Source organism: Zonotrichia albicollis, chromosome 28 (assembly GCF_047830755.1).
Source record: "Zonotrichia albicollis isolate bZonAlb1 chromosome 28, bZonAlb1.hap1, whole genome shotgun sequence".
Classification (NCBI taxonomy): domain Eukaryota; kingdom Metazoa; phylum Chordata; class Aves; order Passeriformes; family Passerellidae; genus Zonotrichia; species Zonotrichia albicollis.
Genome location: NC_133846.1, coordinates 4,496,074 through 4,518,797, shown reverse-complemented (window position 1 = coordinate 4,518,797; position 22,724 = coordinate 4,496,074). Strand labels below are relative to the sequence as shown.

At 38.2% G+C, this 22,724-nt stretch overlaps 1 protein-coding gene across 4 annotated transcripts in view; it reads left to right on the top strand.

The window, feature by feature from the left end:
• MDM4 (MDM4 regulator of p53) overlaps window positions 1-22,674 on the top strand; it is a 33,670-nt gene extending 10,996 nt beyond the window's left edge. For 2 of the 4 annotated variants that reach the window (XM_074528402.1, XM_074528403.1), the window contains exons 6-11: window positions 10,507-10,568; window positions 11,267-11,363; window positions 15,151-15,311; window positions 17,278-17,412; window positions 17,919-17,999; window positions 18,768-22,674. In XM_074528402.1, the coding sequence (XP_074384503.1) occupies window positions 10,507-10,568; window positions 11,267-11,363; window positions 15,151-15,311; window positions 17,278-17,412; window positions 17,919-17,999; window positions 18,768-19,298 (1,067 nt within the window). In that variant the 3' untranslated portion in view covers window positions 19,299-22,674. Of the gene's footprint in view, window positions 1-10,506; window positions 10,569-11,266; window positions 11,364-12,056; window positions 12,344-12,501; window positions 12,720-15,150; window positions 15,312-17,277; window positions 17,413-17,918; window positions 18,000-18,767 lie in introns of those variants that run through there. The other 2 variants (XR_012577172.1, XM_074528404.1) reach the window with 2 other exon arrangements.
• The last annotated feature ends 50 nt before the right edge of the window (window positions 22,675-22,724 follow it).

Sequence of the window (22,724 nt, the reverse complement as noted above, 5' to 3'; positions counted from 1 at the left end):
TTATTATATTTAAATATATAAATATATATTATTTATATTATATCTAAATATCTAAATATATATATATATAAATATATTTTTATTTTTATAAAAAATATATAAAATATATATTTTATATATATTTTTTATATTTTGCTCTCATCTCATTTTTTTAATATATTTTTATTTAAAAAATACATTAAAAATATATTTTATATATATATTTTTTATATTTTGCTCTCATCTCATTTTTTATATTTATTTATATTTTATATATTTTATATATTTATGTATAAAATATTTATTTATATTTTTATATTTATTTGTATTTCTGCAAGGTTTTATAACCTTGAACCTTCCCCAGCTCGTGAGGGGGAATTGAATTAAATTCAAATCAAATTTTTTGGGAATTTATTCCCAAAAAATCCCAAAAATTCCACGGGAATTTTTGTGCCACATTTCCCATTTTTTAAAACAGAAAAATTTTCATTTTTTTTCATTCCCAAAAAACATTTCCCATTTTTAAACAGATAAAATGGATTTAATTCCCAACTGTGGAATTTTTGTGCCAAATTTCCCATTTTTTAAACCAAAAAGAAAGGATTTAATTTGCAGCTGTAGATTAAAATTAAAATAAGGAATTTTATGCCATATCTTCAATTATTTAACATAAAATGGATTTGATAAAATATAAAATAATGCTAAAATGGATTTGATCCACAGCTGGGATCTGTTTCAAAAAAAATGGGAAATTTGGAATTTTGTGCCAGATTTTCACTTTTTAATCAGATAAATTGGATTTAATCCACAGATGTGGAATTTTTTTGCCACATTTCCCATTTTTTAAACAAATAAATTGAATTTAATTCCCAACTGTGGAATTTTGTGCCACATAATCCATTTTTTTTAAATAGGTAAATTAGATTTTATCCATAATTGTGGAATGTTGTGCCACATTTTTTAAACACATAAAATAGATTTAATTCCCAACTGTGGAATTTTTTGCCACATTTCCCAATTTTTTAAACAGGATTAAAACCTTTAGGAGCGCTCAGACACGTGTGGAAAAATTAAACATTAAATTCAATTAAAATTCAATTAAAATCTAATTAAAATTCAATTAAAATTCAATTAAACTCACACCCGTGGCCGTTTCTGCCCGGGATTTTTCCAGACAATTCCATTTTTAATTTGGATTTATTTCCCAGCAGAGTTTTGGTTCCCTGTGGGTGTTTGGTGTTGGAGGTGTGAGAGCTCCGGTGTGAGAGGGACCCGAGGGGCACCGAGGCCAAGGGCTCGCCTTCATTTCCCTCCCGTTTTCCTTCTTTTTTCCCAATTTTCCCTTTTTTTCCACCTTTTTTTCTTCATTTTCTCCTCATTTTCCTTTTTTTTCCACCTCTTTTCCTTTTTTTGCCACCCCTTTTCCTTCTTTCCCTCACGTTTTCCTTCCTTTCCTGGATCTTTTCATTCCTTTCCCTCCCCATTTTCCTTCATTTTCTCCCCATTTTCCTTCTTTTCTCCCAGTTTTCCTTAATTTCACTCCCATTTTCCTTTTTTTTCCACCTCCTTCCTTTTGTCCCCATTTTCCTTCATTTTCCCCCATTTTCCTTCTTTTCTCCCAGTTTTCCTTAATTTTCCTTTTCCCATTTCCCTTCTTTTCCCCCCTATTTTCCTTCTTCCAATTTTCCTTAATTTCACTCCCATTTTCCTTTTTTTTCTCCACCTCTTTTCCTTCCTTCTCTCTCAATTTTCCTGCCTTTCCTGCTTCTTCTCCTTCATTTCCCACCCATTTTCCTTTTCTTTTCCCACCTGTTTTCCTTCTTTTTCTCCCCATTTCCCTTCTTTCCCTCACGTTTTCCCTCTTTTCCTGAATCTTTCCCTTCTTCTCCCTGCTTATTTTCCTTCCTTTTCTCCCCATTTTCCTTCTTTTCCCACCTCTTTCCCTTCATTTTCCTCCCATTTTCCTTCTTTCCCTCACAGTTTCCTTCCTTTCCTGGATCTTTTCCTTCCTTTCCCTCCCCATTTCCCTTCTTTCCCCCCCTATTTTCCTTCTTTTTTCCCAATTTTCCTTAATTTCCCTCCCATTTTCCTTTTCCCACCTCTTTTCCTTCCTTTTCCCTCCCATTTTCCTTCTTTTCTCCCCATTTTCCTTTTTTTTCCACCTCCCTTCTTTTCTCTCAATTTTCCTTCCTTTCCCTCCCCATTTTCCTTCTTTCCCCCACATTTTCCTTCATTTCCTGGCTCTTTCCCTTCTTTTCCCTGCCTATTTTCCTAACTTTTCTCCCCATTTTCCTTCTTTTTCCATCTCTTTTCCTTCCTTTCTCTCCCCATTTTCCTTCTTTTCTCCCAGTTTTCCTTAATTTTCCTTTTCCCATTTTCCTTCTTTTCCCACCTCTTCTCCTTCCTTTCCCACCCATTTTCCTTTTTTTTCCACATCTTTTCCTTCCTTCTCTCTCCATTTTCCTTCTTTTCTCCCAGCTTTCCTTCCTTTCCCTCCCCATTTCCCTTCTTTTCCCCCCTATTTTCCTTCTCCCAATTTTCCTTAATTTCACTCCCATTTTCCTTTTTTCCCACCTCCTTTCTTTTCTCTCAATTTTCCTTCCTTTCCCTCCCCATTTTCCTTCATTTTCCTCCCATTTTCCTTTTTTTTTCCACCTTTTTTTCTTCCTTTTTTCCCCATTTTCCTTTTTTTCCCACCTATTTTCCTTCATTTCTCACCCATTTTTCTTTTCCCACCTCTTTTCCTTCCTTCTCTCTCAATTTTCATGCCTTTCCTGGATCTTTTCCTTCCTTTTCTCCCCATTTTCCTTCTTTTCTCCCAATTTTCCTTAATTTTCCTTTTCCCATTTTCCTTCTTTTCTCCCCTATTTTCCTTCTTTTCTCCCTGTTTTCCTTAATTTCCCTCCCATTTTCCTTCTTTTTTTCCACCTCTTTTCCTTCCTTTCCTGGATCTTTCTCTTCTTTTCCCTGCCCATTTTCCTTCCTTTTCTCCTCATATTCCTTTTTTTCCCACCTCCTTTCTTTTCTCTCAATTTTCCTTCCTTTCCCCATCATTTTCCTTTTTTTGCCACCCATTTTCCTTCTTTCCCTCACGTTTTCCTTCCTTTCCTGGCTCTTTTCCTTCATTTTCCACCCATTTTCCTTCTTTTCTCCCAATTTTCCTTCTTTTTCCCACCTCTTCTCCTTCATTTTCCACCCATTTTCCTTTTTTTTCTCCACCTCTTTTCCTTCCTTCTCTCTCCATTTTCCTGCCTTTCCTGGATCTTTTCCTTCCTTTCCCTCCCATTTTCCTTCTTTTTCCATCTCTTTTCCTTCATTTTCTCCCCATTTCCCTTTTTTCCACCTCTTTCCCTTCATTTTCCACCCATTTTTGGTTTTTTCCCCACCTTTTTTCCTTCCTTTTCTCTCTGTTTACCTTTTTTTTCCACCTCCTTCCTTTTGTCCCCATTTTCCTTCATTTTCCCCCATTTTCCTTCTTTTCTCCCAGTTTTCCTTAATTTCCCTCCCATTTTATTTTCTATCTCTTTTGCCCTTTTATTTTCTAATTCTTTTCCCCTTTTCTTTTCCAATTCTTTTCTAATTTCCCCTTTTGCTTTTCTGATTCTTTCCCCCTTTTCTAATTTCCCCTTTTATTTTCTAATTCTTTTCCATTTTTTCTCTTCTAATTTCCCCTTTTCTAATTATTTCCCCCTTTTTCTCTTCTAATTTCCCATTTTATTTTCTTTTTCTTTTCCCCTTTTATTTTCTAATTCTTTTCCCCTTTTTATTTTCTAATTATTTCCCCCTTTTCTAATTATTTCCCCATTTTGTTTTCTAATTCTTTTCCCTTTTTCTTTTCTAATACTTTTCCCCTTTACTAATTCTTTTTCCCTTTTAATTTTCTAATTCTTTCTCCTTTTTCTTTACTAATTATTTCCCCCTTTTATTTTCTAATTCTTTCCCCCTTTTCTAATTCTTTTCCCTTTTTTCTCTTCTAATTTCCCATTTTATTTTCTATCTCTTTTGCCCTTTTATTTTCTAATTCTTTCCCCCTTTTAATTTTCTAATTCTTTCCCCTTTTTCTTTACTAATTCTTTTCCCCTTTTATTTTCCAATTCTTTCCCCCTTTTCTAATTCTTTCCCCTTTTTAATTTTCTAATTCTTTCCCCCTTTTCTAATTATTTTCCCCTTTTATTTTCTAATTATTTTCCCTTTTTTCTCTTCTAATTTTCCCCTTTTCTAGTTCTTTTCCCCTTTTATTTTCTAATTCTTTTCCCCTTTTTTTTCTAATTATTTCCCCCTTTTCTAATTATTTCCCCATTTTGTTTTCTAATTCTTTTCCCTTTTTCTTTTCTAATACTTTTCCCCTTTTCTAATTCTTTTCCCCTTTTTCTTTTCTAATTTCCCATTTTATTTTCTAATTCTTTTCCCCTTTTTCTTTACTAATTATTTTCCCCTTTTATTTTCTAATTCTTTTCCCTTTTTCTTTTCTAATTTCCCATTTTATTTTCTAATTCTTTTCCCCTTTTATTTTCTAATTCTTTTCCCCTTTTAATTTTCTAATTTTCTTTACTAATTATTTCCCCCTTTTATTTTCTAATTCTTTCCCCCTTTTTTAATTCTTTTTCCCTTTTATTTTCTATCTCTTTTGCCCCTTTTCCAATTCTTTTCCCCTTTTAATTTTCTAATTCTTTCCCCTTTTTCTTTACTAATTCTTTCCCCCTTTTAATTTTCTAATTCTTTCCCCCTTTTCTAATTATTTTCCCCTTTTATTTTCTAATTATTTTCCATTTTTTCTCTTCTAATTTTCCCCTTTTCTAATTCTTTTCCCCTTTTATTTTCTAATTCTTTTCCCCTTTTATTTACTAATTATTTCCCCCTTTTATTTTCTAATTCTTTTCCCCTTTTTCTAATTATTTTCCCCTTTATTTTCTAATTATTTCCCTCTTTTCTAATTATTTCCCCATTTTATTTTCTAATTATTTTCCCTTTTTCTTTTCTATTACTTTTCCCCTTTTCTAGTTCTTTTCCCCTTTTATTTTCTAATTCTTTGCCCCTTTTATTTTCTAATTCTTTTCCCCTTTTCTTTTCCAATTCTTTTCTAATTTCCCATTTTATTTTCTAATTCTTTCCCTTTTATTTTCTAATTCTTTCCCCCTTTTTTAACTCTTTTCCCCTTTTTCTTTTCTAATTCTTTCCCCTTTTATTTTCTAATTCTTCCCCTTTTATTTTCCAATTCTTTCCCCCTTTTCTAATTTTTTCCTTTTTTCCAATTTCCCCTTTTCCCCACTTTCCCCAGGCTGATTTTTCTGGAATTTTCCAGCCCCTGGATCATTTCCACTCCCTGAAAATCCCATTTTGGAAAGGATGCCCAAACCTTTCAAAAAGAGCAAAAAATCCTCAAAAATTCCCCCCAAAAAATCCCTTTTTTACCTTCCAGGTTGGATTCCCTGCAAACCAAGCAGGGAATGAACAAAAATTGGATTTTTTTAGGGTGGATCTGTTGCATTTTGACATTTCCCCCATGGGATTTCTTGCTGGGAAACCCATGAAAAATTCAGAATTAATTTTCCTGATTTTTCCATGGAATATTTGGCTGTAGGAATAAGAATATTTTTTTCCTTTGGGAAAAATATTCTGAATTTGGGATAGCCATAGCAAAAAATAACTTTTCCCTTTGGGAAGAATATTCTGAATTTAGCTATAGCAAAAGGATTAATATTTCCCTTTGGGATGAATATTCTCAATTTGGGATGGCTGTAGGGAAAATAATAATTTTTCCCTTTGGGAAGAATATTCTGAATTTGGCTCTAGCAAAAAAAATTATTTTTCCCTTAGGAAAGAGTATTTTGAATTTGGCTGTAGGAAGAATACTTTTTCCCTTTAGGAAGAATATTCTGAATATTTGGCTGTCAGAATAAGAATAACTTTTCCCTTTAGGAAAAATATTCTGAATTTGAGATGGCCATAGCAAAAAATCATTTTTCCCTTTGGGATGAATATCCTCAATTTGGGATGGCTGTAGGGAAAATAATAATTTGTCCCTTTGGGAAGAATATTCTGAATTTGGCTATAGCAAAAAGAATTGTTTTTTCCTTAGGGAAGAATTCTGAATTTGGCCTTAGCACGAAGAATACTTTTTTTCCTTTGGGAAGAACATTGTGAATTTGGGATGACCATAGCAAAAAATCATTTTTCCCTTTGGGAAGAATATTCTGAATTTGGCTATAGCAAAAATAGTGTTTCCCTTTGAGAAGAATTTTGAATTTGGCTATAGCAGGAAGAGTACTATTTCCTTTTGAGAAGAACATTGTGAATTTGGCCATAGCAAATAGAATCATTTTTCCCTTAGGGAAGAATATTCTGAATTTGGCCATAGCAAATAGAATACTTTTTCCCTTTGAGAAGAACATTGTGAATTTGGGATGGCCATAGCAAAAAATCATTTTTTCCTTTGGGAAGAATATTGTGAATTTGGCCATAGCAAGAAGAACACTCTTTCCCTTTGAGAAGAACATTGTGAATTTGGCCATAGCAAATAGAATAATTTTTCCCTTAGGGAAGACTATTGTGAATTTGGCCATAGCAGGAAGAATACTTTTTTCCCTTAGGGAAGAAGATTTTGAATTTGACCATAGCAAATAGAATCATTTTTCCTTTAGGGAAGAATATTCTGAATTTGGCTGGAGCAAAAATAATAACTTTTCACTTTGAGAAGAATTCTGAATTTGGCCATAGCAAGAAGAATACTTTTTCCCTTCGAGCAGAATTCTGAATTTGGGATGGCCATAGCAAAAGGAATAATTTTTCCCTTAGGGAAGAATATTCTGAATTTGGCTATAGCAAGAAGAATACTTTTTCCCTTTGAGAAGAATTCTGAATTTGGGATGGCCATAGAAAAAGGAATCATTTTTCCCTTAGGGAAGAATATTGTGAATTTGGGATAGCCATAGCAAAAAATCATTTTTCCCTTAGAGAACAATTCTGAATTTGGCCATAGCAAGAAGAATACTATTTCCCTTAGGGAAGAACATTCTGAATTTGGGATGGCCATAGCAAAAGGAATAATCTTTCACTTAGGGAAGAATATTCTGAATTTGGCCATAGCAAAAATAATGTTTCCCTTTGAGAAGAATTCTGAATTTGGCTATAGCAGGAAGAATACTATTTCCCTTAGGGAAGAATATTCTGAATTTGACTATAGCAAATAGAATCATTTTTCCCTTAGGGAAGAATATTGTGAATTTGGCCATAGCAAAAAGAATTGTTTTTCCCTTAGAGAACAATTCTGAATTTGGCCATAGGAAGAAGAATAATTTTTTCCTTTGACAAGAACATTGTGAATTTGGCTATAGCAAGAAGAATACCATTTCCTTTAGGGAACATTATTGTGAATTTGGCCATAGCAAAAAATCATTTTTCCCTTAGGGAAGACTATTGTGAATTTGGCTATAGCAAGAAGAATAATATTTCCCTTTGGGAAGAATATTGTGAATTTGGCTATAGCAAAAAGAATTGTTTTTCCCTTCGAGAACAATTCTGAATTTGGCCATAGCAAGAAGAATACTTTTTCCCTTTGAGAAGAATTCTGAATTTGGCTGTAGCAAAAGGATTAATATTTCCCTTTAGGAAGAATATTCTGAATTTGGGATGGCCATAGCAAAAAATCATTTTTCCCTTTGGGAAGAGGATTCTGAATTTGGCCATAGCAAGAATAATCATTTTTCCCTTTGAGAAGAACATTGTGAATTTGGCCATAGCAAGAAGAATTCTTTTTTCCCTCAGGGAGGAATATTCTGAATTTGGGATAGCCATAGCAAAAAATAATCTTTCCCTTTGGGAAGAACATTCTGAATTTGGGATGGCCATAGCAAAAAATCATTTTTCCTTTAGAGAACAATTCTGAATTTGGCCATAGCAAGAAGAATACTATTTCCTTTTGGGAAGAATTCTGAATTTGGCCATAGCAAATAGAATCATTTTTCCTTTAGGGAAGAATATTGTGAATTTGGCCATAGCAAGAAGAATTGTTTTTCCCTTAGAGAACAATTCTCAATTTGGCTATAGCAAGAAGAATACTTTTTCCCTTTGAGAAGAATTCTGAATTTGGCCATAGCAAAAAGAATGATATTTCCCTTAGGGAAGAATATTCTGAATTTGGCCATAGCAAAAATAATAACTTTTCCCTTCGAGAAGAATTCTGAATTTGGCTATAGCAGGAAGAATACTTTTTCCCTTTGGGAAGAACATTGGGAATTTGGGATGGCCATAGCAAAAAATCATTTTTCCCTTTGGGAAGAGGATTCTGAATTTGGCCATAGCAAATAGAATCATTTTTCCCTTAGGGAAGAATACTCGCAATTTGGCCATATCAAAAAAAATGTTTTTCCCTTAGAGAAGAATTCTGAATTTGGCCATAGCAAGAACAATACTATTTCCCTTAGGGAAGAAGATTTTGAATTTGGCCATAGCAAATAGAATCATTTTTCCTTTTGAGAAGAACATTGTGAATTTGGCCATAGCAAAAGGAATCATTTTTCCCTTAGGGAAGAATTCTCAATTTGGCCATAGCAAGAAGAATACCTTTTCCCTTTGAGAAGAATTTTGAATCTGGCTATAGCAGGAAGAATACTATTTCCTTTTGAGAAGAACATAGTGAATTTGGCCATAGCAAGAAGAATAATTTTTCCCTTAGGGAAGAATATTCTGAATTTGGCCATAGCAAGAAGAATAACATTTCCCTTTGAGAAGAACTTTCTGAATTTGGGATGGCCATAGCAAAAGGAATAATTTTTCCCTTAGGGAAGAATATTGTGAATTTGGGATAGCCATAGCCAAAATTCATTTTTCCCTTAGGGAAGAATATTCTGAATTTGGCTATAGCAAATGGAATAATAATTCCTTTTGAGAAGAATTCTGAATTTGGGATGGCCATAGCAAAAGGAATAATCTTTCACTTAGGGAAGAATATTGTGAATTTGGCTAGAGCAAAAATAATAACTCTTCACTTTGAGCAGAATTCTGAATTTGGCCATAGCAAAAAGAATCATTTTTCCCTTAGGGAAGAACATTCTGAATTTGGGATGGCCATAGCAAAAAATCATTTTTCCCTTTGGGAAGAATATTCTGAATTTGGCCATAGCAAGAAGAACACTCTTTCCCTTTGAGAAGAACATTGTGAATTTGGCCATAGCAAATAGAACCATTTTTCCCTTTGGGAAGAACATTCTGAATTTGGGATGGCCATAGCAAAAAATCATTTTTCCCTTAGGGAAGAAGATTCTGAATTTGGCTATAGCAAGAAGAATAACATTTCCCTTTGAGAAGAATATTCTGAATTTGGCCATAGCAGGAAGAATACATTTTTCCCTTTGAGAAGAACATTCTGAATTTGGGATGGCCATAGCAAAAAAATCATTTTTCCCTTAGGGAAGAATATTCTGAATTTGGCCATAGCACACAGAATCATTTTTTCCCTTTGGGAAGAATATTGGGAATTTGGCTATAGCAAGAAGAATCATCTTTCCCTTCAAGAAGAATTCTGAATTTGGCCATAGGAAGAAGAATACTTTTTTCCCTTAGGGAGGAACATTGGGAATTTGGGATGGCCATAGCAAAAGGAATAATTTTTCCCTTAGGGAACAATTCTGAATTTGGCCATAGCAAGAAGAATGACATTTCCCTTTGAGAAGAATATTCTGAATTTGGCCAATAGCAGGAAGAATACTTTTTCCCTTAGGGAAGAATTCTGAATTTGGCCATAGCAAATAGAATACTTTTTCCCTTTGAGAAGAACATTGTGAATTTGGGATGGCCATAGCAAAAAATCGTTTTTCCCTTTGGGAAGAATATTCTGAATTTGGCCATAGCAAAAATAATAACTTTTCCCTTCGAGAAGAATTCTGAATTTGGCCATAGCAGGAAGAATACCATTTCCTTTTGAGAAGAACATTGTGAATTTGGCCATAGCAAATAGAATCATTTTTCCCTTTGGGAAGAACATTCTGAATTTGGGATAGCCATAGCAAAAAATCATTTTTCCCTTTGGGACGAATATCCTGAATTTGGGTTGGCCATAGCAAGAAGAATACTTTTTCCCTTAGGGAACAATTCTGAATTTGGCCATAGCAAGAAGAATCATTTTTCCCTTAGGGAAGACTATTGTGAATTTGGCTATAGCAAGAAGAATTGTTTTTCCCTTAGAGAACAATTCTCAATTTGGCTATAGCAAGAAGAATACTTTTTCCCTTAGAGAACAATTCTGTATTTGGCCATAGCAGGAAGAATACTTTTTTCCCTTAGGGAAGAATATTGTGAATTTGGCCAATAGCAGGAAGAATACATTTTTCCCTTAGAGAACAATTCTGAATTTGGCTATAGCAAGAAGAACACTCTTTCCCTTTGAGAAGAACACTCTGAAATCCCCCCCAGCTGCCTCCCCCCATCCCGATCAGCCCATTGAGCCGGCCCAGCCCCGCGTGTGTTCCGTGCGAGTGGGGATTCCCTGGGAAGGCTTTTCCTTGTGTGTTTTTGCCGTGCCATCTGCAGATGCTGCCCAGAGCCTCCCCCCGGAGCCCAGCGTCGCTCAGCCCGGCCCCGGCCAGCTGCAGGTAACCCCCACTGCCCGTGGGTTCTTTTCTGTACAGAGCCGCCCCTTCTCTGTACCTCTGCATGGTGGACTGCCAGAACTTTTTTTGGTTTTTTTTTTGTTGTGTTTCTCCTCACCTTTTTTTAAAAAAAAAATAAAAAATATTCCTCCCAAAAAATATAAAAAAAAAAAAAGTTCTGGAATCCACAGAGCAAGGACAGAGGCGCCCTTCTCTGTTCTCTCCTCGTACAGAGCTCCAGTCTCTGAGCGCGTGCTTCTGGGCTGCAGCACTTCCAGCCCTCAGCTCCTCCAGCTCTTGGTTTTCCTGCTTTTTCTCTCTTTTATCCCACTAGGAATTGCCAAAGGAATCATTCAATGTGCTTAGTTAGGGTTTGTTTCCAGCAGCTTTTCAGGTAGAGGTGAAAACCGAGGAAAAATCCAAAGTTTTTTTGTTTCCAGGTGTGGTTTGGGGTGTGAGGTGGCAAAGAGTCACAAAATCAACTTTTACTGCATGGAAAACACCAACTTTAGGGTTTTTTACCAACCTTGGTTGTTCCTGCTGATTCCAGAGGCTTTAAAGAGAAATAGTTTGTAGTTTTTTATTCTGAATTATTTCCTCTTTCCTACTCATCCTGCAGCTGGTGCCTGGGGATGGAAGTGCTGCATCCCCTGGTCCCTGCAAGCTCTGCTGGGCTCATTCCGGAATTTTCCTTCCTGCAGCTCAGCCAGGAGGAGGGATCTGACCCTGGGATGGTGGAGAGTGACAGCAAATCCTCAGCTCCTGCTACCTCAGAGCCCAAATGTGACACTGGTGAAGGTGAGGGACAAATTCTGCATTGTCACAATGTTTGCAAATGCATGAGGAGAGACTCAAAAAACCTCTGGCTTGGAATAGAATAATTAAAATTTTGATGCTAAAGATTGGGAAATCCTCAGCTCCTGCTACCTCAGAGCCCAAATGTGACACTGGTGAAGGTGAGGGACAAATTTCTGCATTATCACAATGTTTGCAAATGCATGAGGAGAGACTCAAAAAACCTCTGGCTTGGAATAGAATAATTAAAATTTTGATGCTAAAGATTGGGAAATCCTCAGCTCCTGCTACCTCAGAGCCCAAATGTGACACTGGTGAAGGTGAGGGACAAATTTCTGCATTATCACAGCAGTTACAAACCACCTGTGTGGGACACAGAGCAGCAAAATGCTGGAGGAGAGACTCAAAAAAAACCAATGGTTTGAAACAGAATAATTCAAATTTTGGTGCTAAAGATTGGGACTCTGGGATCCTGGAGGGTGACAGGAAATCCTCAGCTCCTGCTACCTCAAAGCCCAAATGTGACATTGGTGAAGGTGAGGGACAAATTTCTGCATTAGAAATAATTTGTGATAATGCAAACAATGTCACAATGTTTGCAAATACGTGTGGCACACACAGCAGCAAAATGCTGGAGGAGATACTCAAAAAAACCAATGGTTTGGAATAAAATCATTAAAATTTTTGGTGCTAAAGATTGGGACTCTGGGATTCTGGAGAGTGACAGCAAATCCTCAGCTCCTGCTACCTCAGAGCCCAAATGTGACACCTGTGAAGGTGAGGGACAAATTTCTGCATTATCACAATGTTTGCAAAGGCATGTGTGGCACACACAGCAGCAAAATGCTGGAGGAGAGACTCAAAAAAAACAACGGTTTGGAATAGAATAATTAAAATTTTGGTGCTAAAGATTGGGACTCTGGGATGGTGGAGAGTGACAGGAAATCCTCAGCTCCTGCTACCTCAGAGCCCAAATGTGACACCTGTGAAGGTGAGGGACAAATTCTGCATTCTCACAATGTTTGCAAATGCATGAGGAGAGACTCAAAAAACCTCTGGTTTGGAATAGAATAATTAAAATTTTGATGCTAAAGATTGGGAAATCCTCAGCTCCTGCTACCTCAGAGCCCAAATGTGACACTTGTGAAGGTGAGGGACAAATTTCTGCATTATCACAATGTTTGCAAACACGTGGGACACAGAGCAGTGAAATGCTGGAGGAGAGACTCAAAAAACCTCTGGTTTGGAATAGAATAGTTAAAAATTTTGGTGCTAAATTTTGGGACTCTGGGATCCTGGAGAGTGACAGGAAATCCTCAGCTCCTGCTACCTCAGAGCCCAAATGTGACACTGGTGAAGGTGAGGGACAAATTTCTGCATTATCACAGTGTTTGCAATTGCATGTGTGGCACACACAGCAGCAAAATGCTGGAGGAGAGACTCAAAAAACCTCTGGTTTGAAACAGAATAATTAAAAATTTTGGTGCTAAAGTTTGGGACTCTGGGATGGTGGAGAGTGACAGGAAATCCTCAGCTCCTGCTACCTCAGAGCCCAAATGTGACATTTATGAAGGTGAGGGACAAATTTCTGCATTATCACAGTGTTTGCAAAGGCATGAGGAGAGACTCAAAAACCCTGATTTGGAATAGAATAATTAAAATTTTGATGCTAAAGATTGGGAAATCCTCAGCTCCTGCTACCTCAGAGCCCAAATGTGACACTTGTGAAGGTGAGGGACAAATTTCTGCATTATCACAGTGTTTGCAAACGTGGGACACAGAGCAGCAAAATGCTGAAGGAGAGACTCAAAAAACCTCTGGTTTGATACAGAATAGTTAAAAATCTTGGTGCTAAAATTTGGAACTCTGGGATGGTGGAGAGTGACAGGAAATCCTCAGCTCCTGCTACCTCAGAGCCCAAATGTGACATTCGTGAAGGTGAGGGACAAATTTCTGCATTGTCACAATGTTTGCAAATGCACGAGGAGAGACTCAAAAAAACCCTGGTTTGGAATAAAATCATTAAAATTTTGGTGCTAAAGATTGGGACTCTGGGATGGTGGAGGGTGACAGGAAATCCTCAGCTCCTGCTGCCTCAGAGCCCAAATGTGATATTTGTGAAGGTGAGGGACAAATTTCTGCATTAGAAATAATTTGTGATAATGCAAACAATATCACAATGTTTGCAAATGCATGTGTGGCACACACAGCAGCAAAATGCTGGAGGAGAGACTCAAAAAAACCCTGGTTTGAAACAGAATAATTAAAAATTTTGGTGCTAAAGTTTGGGACTCTGAGATCCTGGAGAGTGACAGCAAATCCTCAGCTCCTGCTGCCTCAAAGCCCAAATGTGACACTTGTGAAGGTGAGGGACAAATTTCTGCATTATCACAATGTTTGCAAATGCATGAGGAGAGACTCAAAAAACCTCTGGTTTGGAATAGAATCATTAAAATTTTTTGTGCTAAAGTTTGGGACTCTGGGATGGTGGAGGGTGACAGGAAATCCTCAGCTCCTGCTACCTCAGAGCCCAAATGTGACATTTGTGAAGGTGAGGGACAAATTTCTGCATTCTCACAATGTTTGCAGACACGTGGGACACAGAGCAGCAAAATGCTGGAGGAGGGAGTTGTGAGATTCCAAACCACCCTGGTTTGCAATAATTAAAAATAATTAATAATAATTAAAAATCTTGGTGCTAAAAATTGAGAAATTACGAAGTTCACCACAAGTATTTTTTAAATTTCTGGTCATAAATAAATGCTCTGAATGCAGTGCCAGGTTAAGCCCCAAAATCCCATTTCTCACTGAGTAATGCCATGAGAAAAAACCTTCCAGACCTTGCTGGAGGGTTTTTAAAATGCTGTATTAAAATATTTATTTAAAATTTTAAATGTATATTTAAAATGTATAAAATGTATATTTAAAATATATATATTAAATGTATATTTAAAATCCAATATCTTTGGATCCATCCCCCTTCCCAAGGGAGGCTCCTGAGCTCACAGAACCCAGCCAGAATCCAGAAACCAAGCAGGGAACTGAACAAAAATGGGAATTTTTGGGTGGATCTGTCATATTTTGACATTTCCCCTGTGGGATTTTATTGCTGAGTCACTCATGGAGATTTCACTAATTTTGGGAGCAATTTTGCTGGTTTTCTGCTTTTTATTCTCTCTTATCAATGAACCTCAGTTGGAAAAGCAGCTCCTTGTTTCCAGCTCAAATGGGAGAGCTGGAAATTCCCTGGATTTACAAACCAGATGTGGAAACCTTTGGAAAATTCCCTGGATTTACAAACCAGATGTGGAAACCTTTGGAAAATTCCCTGGATTTACAAACCATGGTTCAGCCTTGGCAGCTCCAGGCACTGGAGGGAGGGAATTCCAAAGTGATCCTGGAATTCTCAGTTTGGGATCCCACTTCTTGGGAATTTAAGGAGCTGCCAACAGAATTCCAACCAGTCCTTTCTGCATTTTAAGTCACTCCAGAAATCCCCCTCAGGGTTGGCTGGGGAAGTGTTTGTGTTTCTGTGGTGAAACTTTAATTTAATTTAAATTTTAATTTAATTTAATTTAATTTAATTTAAACTCAGCCCATCCCAGCACAGGGGCACTGGGAACACTGGGATGTTCCTGATTTTTACAGGGATTTTTTCCAGATGGGACATCCAAAACCCCAGAGCTCTCAGCCTGACGCAAAAAGTCAAAAAAAAATCAGATTTCAGCCCAATATTTTTCTATGCTGGTGTCTCTTACCCAATGACTTGGACTGTGCTTGGCTCTTCCAGAGAATGATTTGATAGAAAACCTCTCCAAAAGCAAAAAGCCCAAGCTGGACCTGGTTTTTGAGGAATGGGATGTGGCTGGGCTGCCGTGGTGGTTTTTAGGGAATCTCAGAAGCAATTACAAATCCAGGAGTAACGGATCCACGGATATTCAGACTAACCAGGTGTGTAAAAGGGGCCTCGTGTCCTCTTCTGTGTCTTTTGACTCCCAATGAAATAAAATATTCTGATTTTTTTCTCCCTTTTCCCTTCCCACTCCATGATTTCCAGCCTTTTTCCCACTCTGGGCCTTTCTCTTTGGGTGGTTTTTGGTGAATTTTAGGGTTTTTAATCAACAAAACTTTTTCCTCAAGGCCCTCAGAGGTGCCTGGATTTCAGGAGTTGCCCTTTTTTTAAATTGGGATAAACACTGTAGGGTGGTGGTCAAGCTGGAAGAGGTGGAAGTTGGAAAAAAGGGAAAATGGTGAGGTGGAAATTGGTGAAAGGTTGGGAAAAGGGAAATTTGTGAGGTGAAAATTGGGAAAGGGGAATCTGTGAGGTAAAAATTTAAAAAATGAAAACCTGTGAGGTGGAAATTGGGAAAAGATTGGGAAAAGGGGAACTTGTGAGGTGGAAATTGGAAAAGAGAGGAATGTGTGAGGGGAAAATTTTTAAAATGGAAGCTTTTGAGGTGTGAATTGGGAAAAGGAGGGCCTGGGAGGTGGAAATTGGAAAAAAATGCAATCTGTGAGGTAAAAATTTAAAAAATGAAAGCTTGTGAGGTAGAAATTAGGAAAAGATTGGGAAAAGGGGAACTTGTGAGGTGGAAATTGGAAAAAAGGGGGGAACTTGAGATGTGGAAATTGGGAAAAGGGAATCCGTGAGGTGAAAATTGGAAAAAAGGTGAATCTGTGAGGGGAAAAGTTTAAAAACAGAAGCCTGTGAGGTGTGAATTGGGAAAAGGAGGGCCTGGGAGGTGGAAATTGGAAAAAAATGTAATCTTTGAGGTGAAAATTTAAAAATGGAAGCTTGTGAGGTAGAAATTGGGAAAAGATTGGGAAAAGGGGAACTTGTGAGGTGGAAATTGGAAAAGGGAATCCGTGAGGTGAAAATTGGAAAGAAGGGGAATCTGTGAGGGGAAAATTTTAAAAATGGAAGCCTGTGAGGTGTGAATTGGGAAAAGGAGGGCCTGGGAGGTGGAAATTGGAAAAAAATGCAATCTGTGAGGTAAAAATTTTTTTAAAAATGGAAACCTGTGAGGTGGAAATTAGAAAAAGGGGAGCCTGTGAGGTGGAAATTGAAAAAAGGGGGAATCTGTGAGGGGAAAATTTTAAAAATGGAGGGTTTTGAGATGTGAATTGGGAAAAGGAGGGCCTGGGAGGTGGAAATTGGAAAGAAATGCAATCTGTGAGGTAAAAATTTAAAAATGGAAGCTTGTGAGGTAGAAATTGGGAAAAGATTGGGAAAAGGGGAACTTGTGAGGTGGAAATTGGAAAAGGGGGGAACTTGTGAGGTGGAAATTGGGAAAAGGGAATCCGTGAGGTGAAAATTGGAAAAACGGGGAATCTGTGAGGGGAAAAGTTTAAAAATGGAATCCTGTGAGGTGTGAATTGGGAAAAGGAGGGCCTGGGAGGTGGAAATTGGAAAAAAATGCAATCTGTGAGGTAAAAATTTTTTAAAAAATGGAAACCTGTGAGGAGGAAATTGGGAAAAGGGGAACTTGTGAGGTGGAAATTGGAAAAGGGGGCGAACTTGAGAGGTGGAAATTGGAAAAAGAGGAGCCTGTGAGGAGAAAATTGGAAAAAAGGGGAATCTGTGAGGGGAAAATTTTAAAAATGGAAGCTTTTGAGGTGTGAATTGGGAAAAGGAGGGCCTGGGAGGTGGAAATTGGAAAAAGATGCAATCTGTGAGGTAAAAATTTTTAAAATGGAAACCTGTGAGGTGAAAATTGGAAAAAAGGGGAATGTGTGAGGGGGAAATTTTAAAAATGGAGGCTTGTGAGGTGAAAACAGAGAAAAAGGGGACCCGTGAGGCAGAAATTTGTGTGTCTGAGGGCAGTGAGGTGCTTTGGAGGTTGTTGGAGAGGAAAACGGGGCAGTGCTGGATGTGGAGCTGCTCCATAATGATTTTTCCTGGTTTTTTTCCCCTCAGGACATCGACACTGCCATAGTTTCAGACACCACTGATGACCTGTGGTTCCTCAATGAGTGTCCCCTGGACCAGGGCGCTGCTGGGCTCAAGGTGGAAGTGTTGGACTGTGAGGAGGTGACAGAAGGTGACACCAAGGTACCTCTGGCACATTCATTTTTAATTCATTTTAATTCATCCCATGCTGCCCTTGGAAAGGCTAAATCCTGTTTAGAAAAGGCTGTCACCATTCCTCATGTGTTTGATGGTTTTCCTGCTTGGGTTTTGGTTTAAATTCGATTTTTCAAGGCGTAAAATCAATTGAAAATGAGTTAAACTCCTCGCAGCGACTTAAGTGGGTTTCTAACCAATATCTGCAGGAGTTATAAATCAAAAATCATGGAATTAAGTTTAGAAAAGGCTTTTAAAAACTGAGTCCAGCTAAAGACTCAAAGAGGAAGGTTTGATAATGATAAACAAGCAAAAGTTACCAACATTATGCAAAAGAACCACTGCAAAAACTGTTTTAAATTCACTTTTAGAAGTGATTCAATGAGCAGGGTGATGCTGTAATCATTTATTTGGGAATTGCAGCACCAGGCAAATTATAAATAGGGAATATTCCAACATTCCCACCCTCTGACAATGCTTTCCTGGAATTCCAGGTGCCTGAGGATGTGTGCTTGGATGAGCTGGAGGATTCCCAGCGCCTGAGTGATGACACGGACACAGAGGCTGCTTCTGAGGTGGGAATTCCTTGGGATCATCCCTCCTCTGCTGCTGCTTTTGGGGTGGGAAAATCTGATTTTCGTGTGGGATTTCCAAAAAGAAAAGTGGCTGGGTGTAGTTATGTTGATACCCGGGCATGGTTTAATAAGATTTTAATAAGATTTTAATTCCATGTTGTCCTCTGGATGGAAATCTGGAGAATTGTCTTCTTGGCAATCTCGAGTAACACTTTATAATCGCTCAAAAAGTCAGAATTTTAATGGTTTTTAGCAGAATTTTAATGGTTTTTAGCAGAATTTTAATGATTTTAGCAGAATTTTCCAGCCTGGAATAAATGGGGATGTCCCTGGCTTTGGACAGCTGAGTCCTGGCTCTGCACTTGTGCACTTGTCCTGCCCTTTTCTGTGAGGTAATTAATTAATTAATCCATTAATTGCGCAGATTCAAAGCTGGTAAGTGATGAGTGAGCCTGGAAAATTAATTCCTGCCATATTCCAGGAGCTCTCCCCTTGAATTTTGAGCAAAATACTGAAAATTCTTTTAAAATTAAATAAAAATAAGCTGCCCCAACTTAGATTCTTCCTGAGGGCTGGGAGAGAGGAATTCATGAGGGGACAGATCAGGGGATGAATCAATCCCAAGCCACAAAATGTTGATTTTCCAGCTTATAAATCCCCTCATAAATAAAAAATTTTTAACAAAGCTTCCTTGCTGCTTTTCCCACACGGCTGAAATGAGGAATACCCAAAAATAAATTGATTTTTTTTTTCCTTAAATCCCCTCAGGATTGCTGGCAATGCTCCAAGTGCAGGAAATTCAACTCTCCAGGGAAAAGGTACTGCTTCCGCTGCTGGGCCCTGCGCAAGGACTGGTACAGGGACTGCCCCAAACTGCCCCATTCCCTGTCCCTTTCCAACATCAACTCCATGGAAAAGCAGGAGCAGGATGAAGGCATGGACGTCCCAGACTGCAGGAGGACGATCTCAGCCCCGGCTGGCCAACCCAAACACGTTTTCTTGGGAGAAACCAAACCCTGCGTGGATCCGGGCGGTTCCTTGGAGGGGAAAAATGGAGATTTTGGCAAGCTGAAGAAAGAGGAGGAGGAGGAGGAGGTGGAATCTTTGGAGAGCATCAAAACCCTGCTGAATCCCTGCTTCCTGTGCCAGCACAGGCCTCGGGATGGGAACATTGTCCACGGAAGGACTGCTCACCTGGTGGCCTGCTTCAGGTGTGCCAGGATGCTGAAGAAGAAGAGATCGCCCTGTCCCGTGTGCAGGAAGGAGATCAAGATGGTCATCAGGATCTTCATGGGGTAGGGCGCCGAAAGTAACCCCAAAATCTGGAATTTTGCACTCAAATCCCAATTTCGGTGTGTGCAGAGAGGAGATCATGATGGTCGTCATAAAGTAACCCCAAAATCTGGATTTTTGCACTGAAATCCCAGTTTCAGTGTGTGCAAAAAGGAGATCAGGATGGTCATCAGGATCTTCATAACCCCAAAATTTGGATTTTTGCTCTCAAATCCCCATTACAGTAAGTGCAGGAAGGAGATCACGATGGTCATCAGGATCTTCTTAAAATAACCCCAAAATTTGGATTTTTGCACTCAAATCCCCATTACAGCATGTGCAGAAAGGAGATCACGATGGTCATCAGGATCTTCATAAAATAACCCCAAAATTTGGATTTTTGCATTCAAATCCCAATTTTGGTGTGTGCAGAAAGGAGATCACGATGGTCGTCATAAAATAACCCCAAAATCTGGATTTTTGCACTCAGATCCCAGTTTCAATGTGTGCAGAAAGGAGATCAGGATGGTCATCAGGATCTTCATAAAATAACCCCAGAATCTGGAGATCACGATGGTCATCAAGATGTTCATAACCCCAAAATCTGGATTTTTGCACTCAAAACTCTATTACAATGTGTGCAGAAAGGAGATCAAGATGGTCATCAGGATCTTCATGGGGTAGGGCCCCGAAAGTAACCCCAAAATCTGGAATTTTTGCACTCAAATCCCAATTTTGGTGTGTGCAGAAAGGAGATCACAAAGGTCATCAAGATCTTCATAAAATAACCCCAAAATTTGGATTTTTGCACTCAAATCCCCATTACAGCGTGTGCATGAAGGAGATGAGGATGGCCATCAGGATCTTCATAAAATAACCCCAAAATCTGGAATTTTTGCACTCAAATCCCCATTACAGCAAGTGCAGGAAGGAGATCAAGATGGTCATCAGGATCTTCACGGGGTAGGGCCCCGAAAGTAACCCCAAAATCTGGATTTTTGTACTCAAATCCCAGTTTTGGTGTGTGCAGAGAGGAGATCACGATGGTCATCATAAAATAACCCCAAAATCTGGATTTTTGCACTCAAATCCCCATTACAGTAAGTGCAGGAAGGAGATCATGATGATCATCAAGATCTTCATAACCCCAAAATCTGGAATTTTGCACTCAAATCCCAATTTCAGTGTGTGCAGAGAGGAGATCACAAGGGTCATCAGGATCTTCTTAGAATAACCCCAAAATTTGGATTTTTGCACTCAAATCCCAATTTTGATGTGTGCAGAGAGGAGATCACGATGGTCGTCATAAAATAACCCCAAAATCTGGATTTTTGCACTCAAACCTCCATTACAATGTGTGCAAAAAGGAGATCAAGATGGTCATCAGGATCTTCATAAAATAACCCCAAAATCTGGATTTTTGCACTCAAATCCCAATTTCAGTGTGTGCAGAAAGGAGATCACAATGGTCATCAAGATCTTCATAACCCCAAAATCTGGGATTTTGCACTCAAATCCCCATTACAGTAAGTGCAGGAAGGAGATCAAGATGGTCATCAGGATCTTCATGGGGTAGGGCCCCAAAAGTAACCCCAAAATCTGGAATTTTGCACTCAAATCCCAATTTTGGTGTGTGCAGAGAGAAGATCACGGTGGTCATCAGGATCTTCATAAAATAACCCCAAAATCTGGATTTTTGCACTCAAACCTCCATTACAATGTGTGCAAAAAGGAGATCACGATGGCCATCAGGATCTTCATAAAATAACCCCAAAATCTGGAATTTTTGCACTCAAACCTCCATTACGTTGTGTGCAGCAAGGAGATCATGATGGTCACCAGGATCTTCATAAAATAACCCCCAAAATTTGGATTTTTGCATTCAAATCCCAATTTTGGTGTGTGCAGAAAGGAGATCACGACAGCCATCAGGATCTTCATAAAATAACCCCAAAATTTGGATTTTTGCACTCAAATCCCAATTTCAATGTGTGCAAAAAGGAGATCAGGATGGTCATCAGGATCTTCTTAAAATAACCCCAAAATCTGGAATTTTGCACTCAAAACTCTATTACAGCATGTGCATGAAGGAGATCAAGATGGTCATCAGGATCTTCATGGGGTAAGGAGGATTTCTGCCCCGAAAGTAACCCCAAAATCTGGAATTTTTGCACTCAAATCCCCATTACAGTAAGTGCAGAAAGGAGATCACAATGGTCATCAGGATCTTCTTAAAATAACCCCAAAATCTGGAATTTTTGCACTCAAAACTCTATTACAGCATGTGCAGGAAGGAGATCAAGATGGTCATCAGGATCTTCATAAAATAACCCCAAAATTTGGATTTTTGCGCTCAAATCCCAATTTTGGTGTGTGCAGGAAGGACATCAGGATGACCATTGGGATCTTCATGGCCTAGCAGGACCTTCTAGTATTAAAATAACCCCAAAAGTAGATTTTTTTTTGCACAAAAACCCCAATTCCAGAGTTTGGTCTGCAGGATCAAGACGGCCATTGGGATCTTTATGGGACAGCAGGACCTTGTGCACCTAAAATAACCCCAAAATTTGGATTTTTGCACTCAAACCCCGATTTCAAGGTGTGCAGAAAGGAGATCACGATGGCCATCAGGATCTTCATAAAATAACCCCAAAATTTGGATTTTTGCAGTCAAATCCCAATTTTGGTGTGTGCAGAAAGGAGATTATGACAGTCATCAAGATCTTCATAAAATACCCCCAAAATTTGGATTTTTGCTCTCAAATCCCAATTTTGGTGTGTGCAGGAAGGACATCAGGATGACCATCGGGATCTTCATGGCCTAGCAGGCCCTTCTAGTATTAAAATAACCCCAAAAGTAGATTTTTTTTTGCACAAAAACCCCAATTCCAGAGTTTGGTCTGCCGGATCAAGATGTCCATTGGGATCTTTATGGGACAGCAGGACCTTGTGCACCTAAAATAACCCCAAAATTGGGATTTTTGCACTCAAACCCCGATTCCAGCCAGTGAAACCAAAGAGTTTACCAAGATTTAATCCCACCAAGAATCCTCTGCAGGATCCGCTTTTCCATGGAATTCACCTCGAGATCAAAACCACACCTTGGAAATTTTTCCCAATTTCCCATTGGGATTCTTTTCTCCTGACCAAGAACGGCAGATTTGGGAAAAAAAGTGAAACCTTTGGAATGTTTGGTTTTTTTTTTTTTCCCCATAAATCCCAATTTGTGCAATTCCTTTGGAACTGAGAGTTAAAAACAGAAATCAATATTTATGGTGGGTGGCCAGGGGATTTGTTTTGGAGAGAAGAACTTTATTCCTAATTTTTTTTTTATTGTTTAAGGTCGGCAGGTTGAAGAATTCCTTGCTTGCAGATGGGAAATAAATCTATGTTTATAATCCTCTCAGGTCACAAATGAGATGTAATAATAATAATAATAATAATAATAATAAT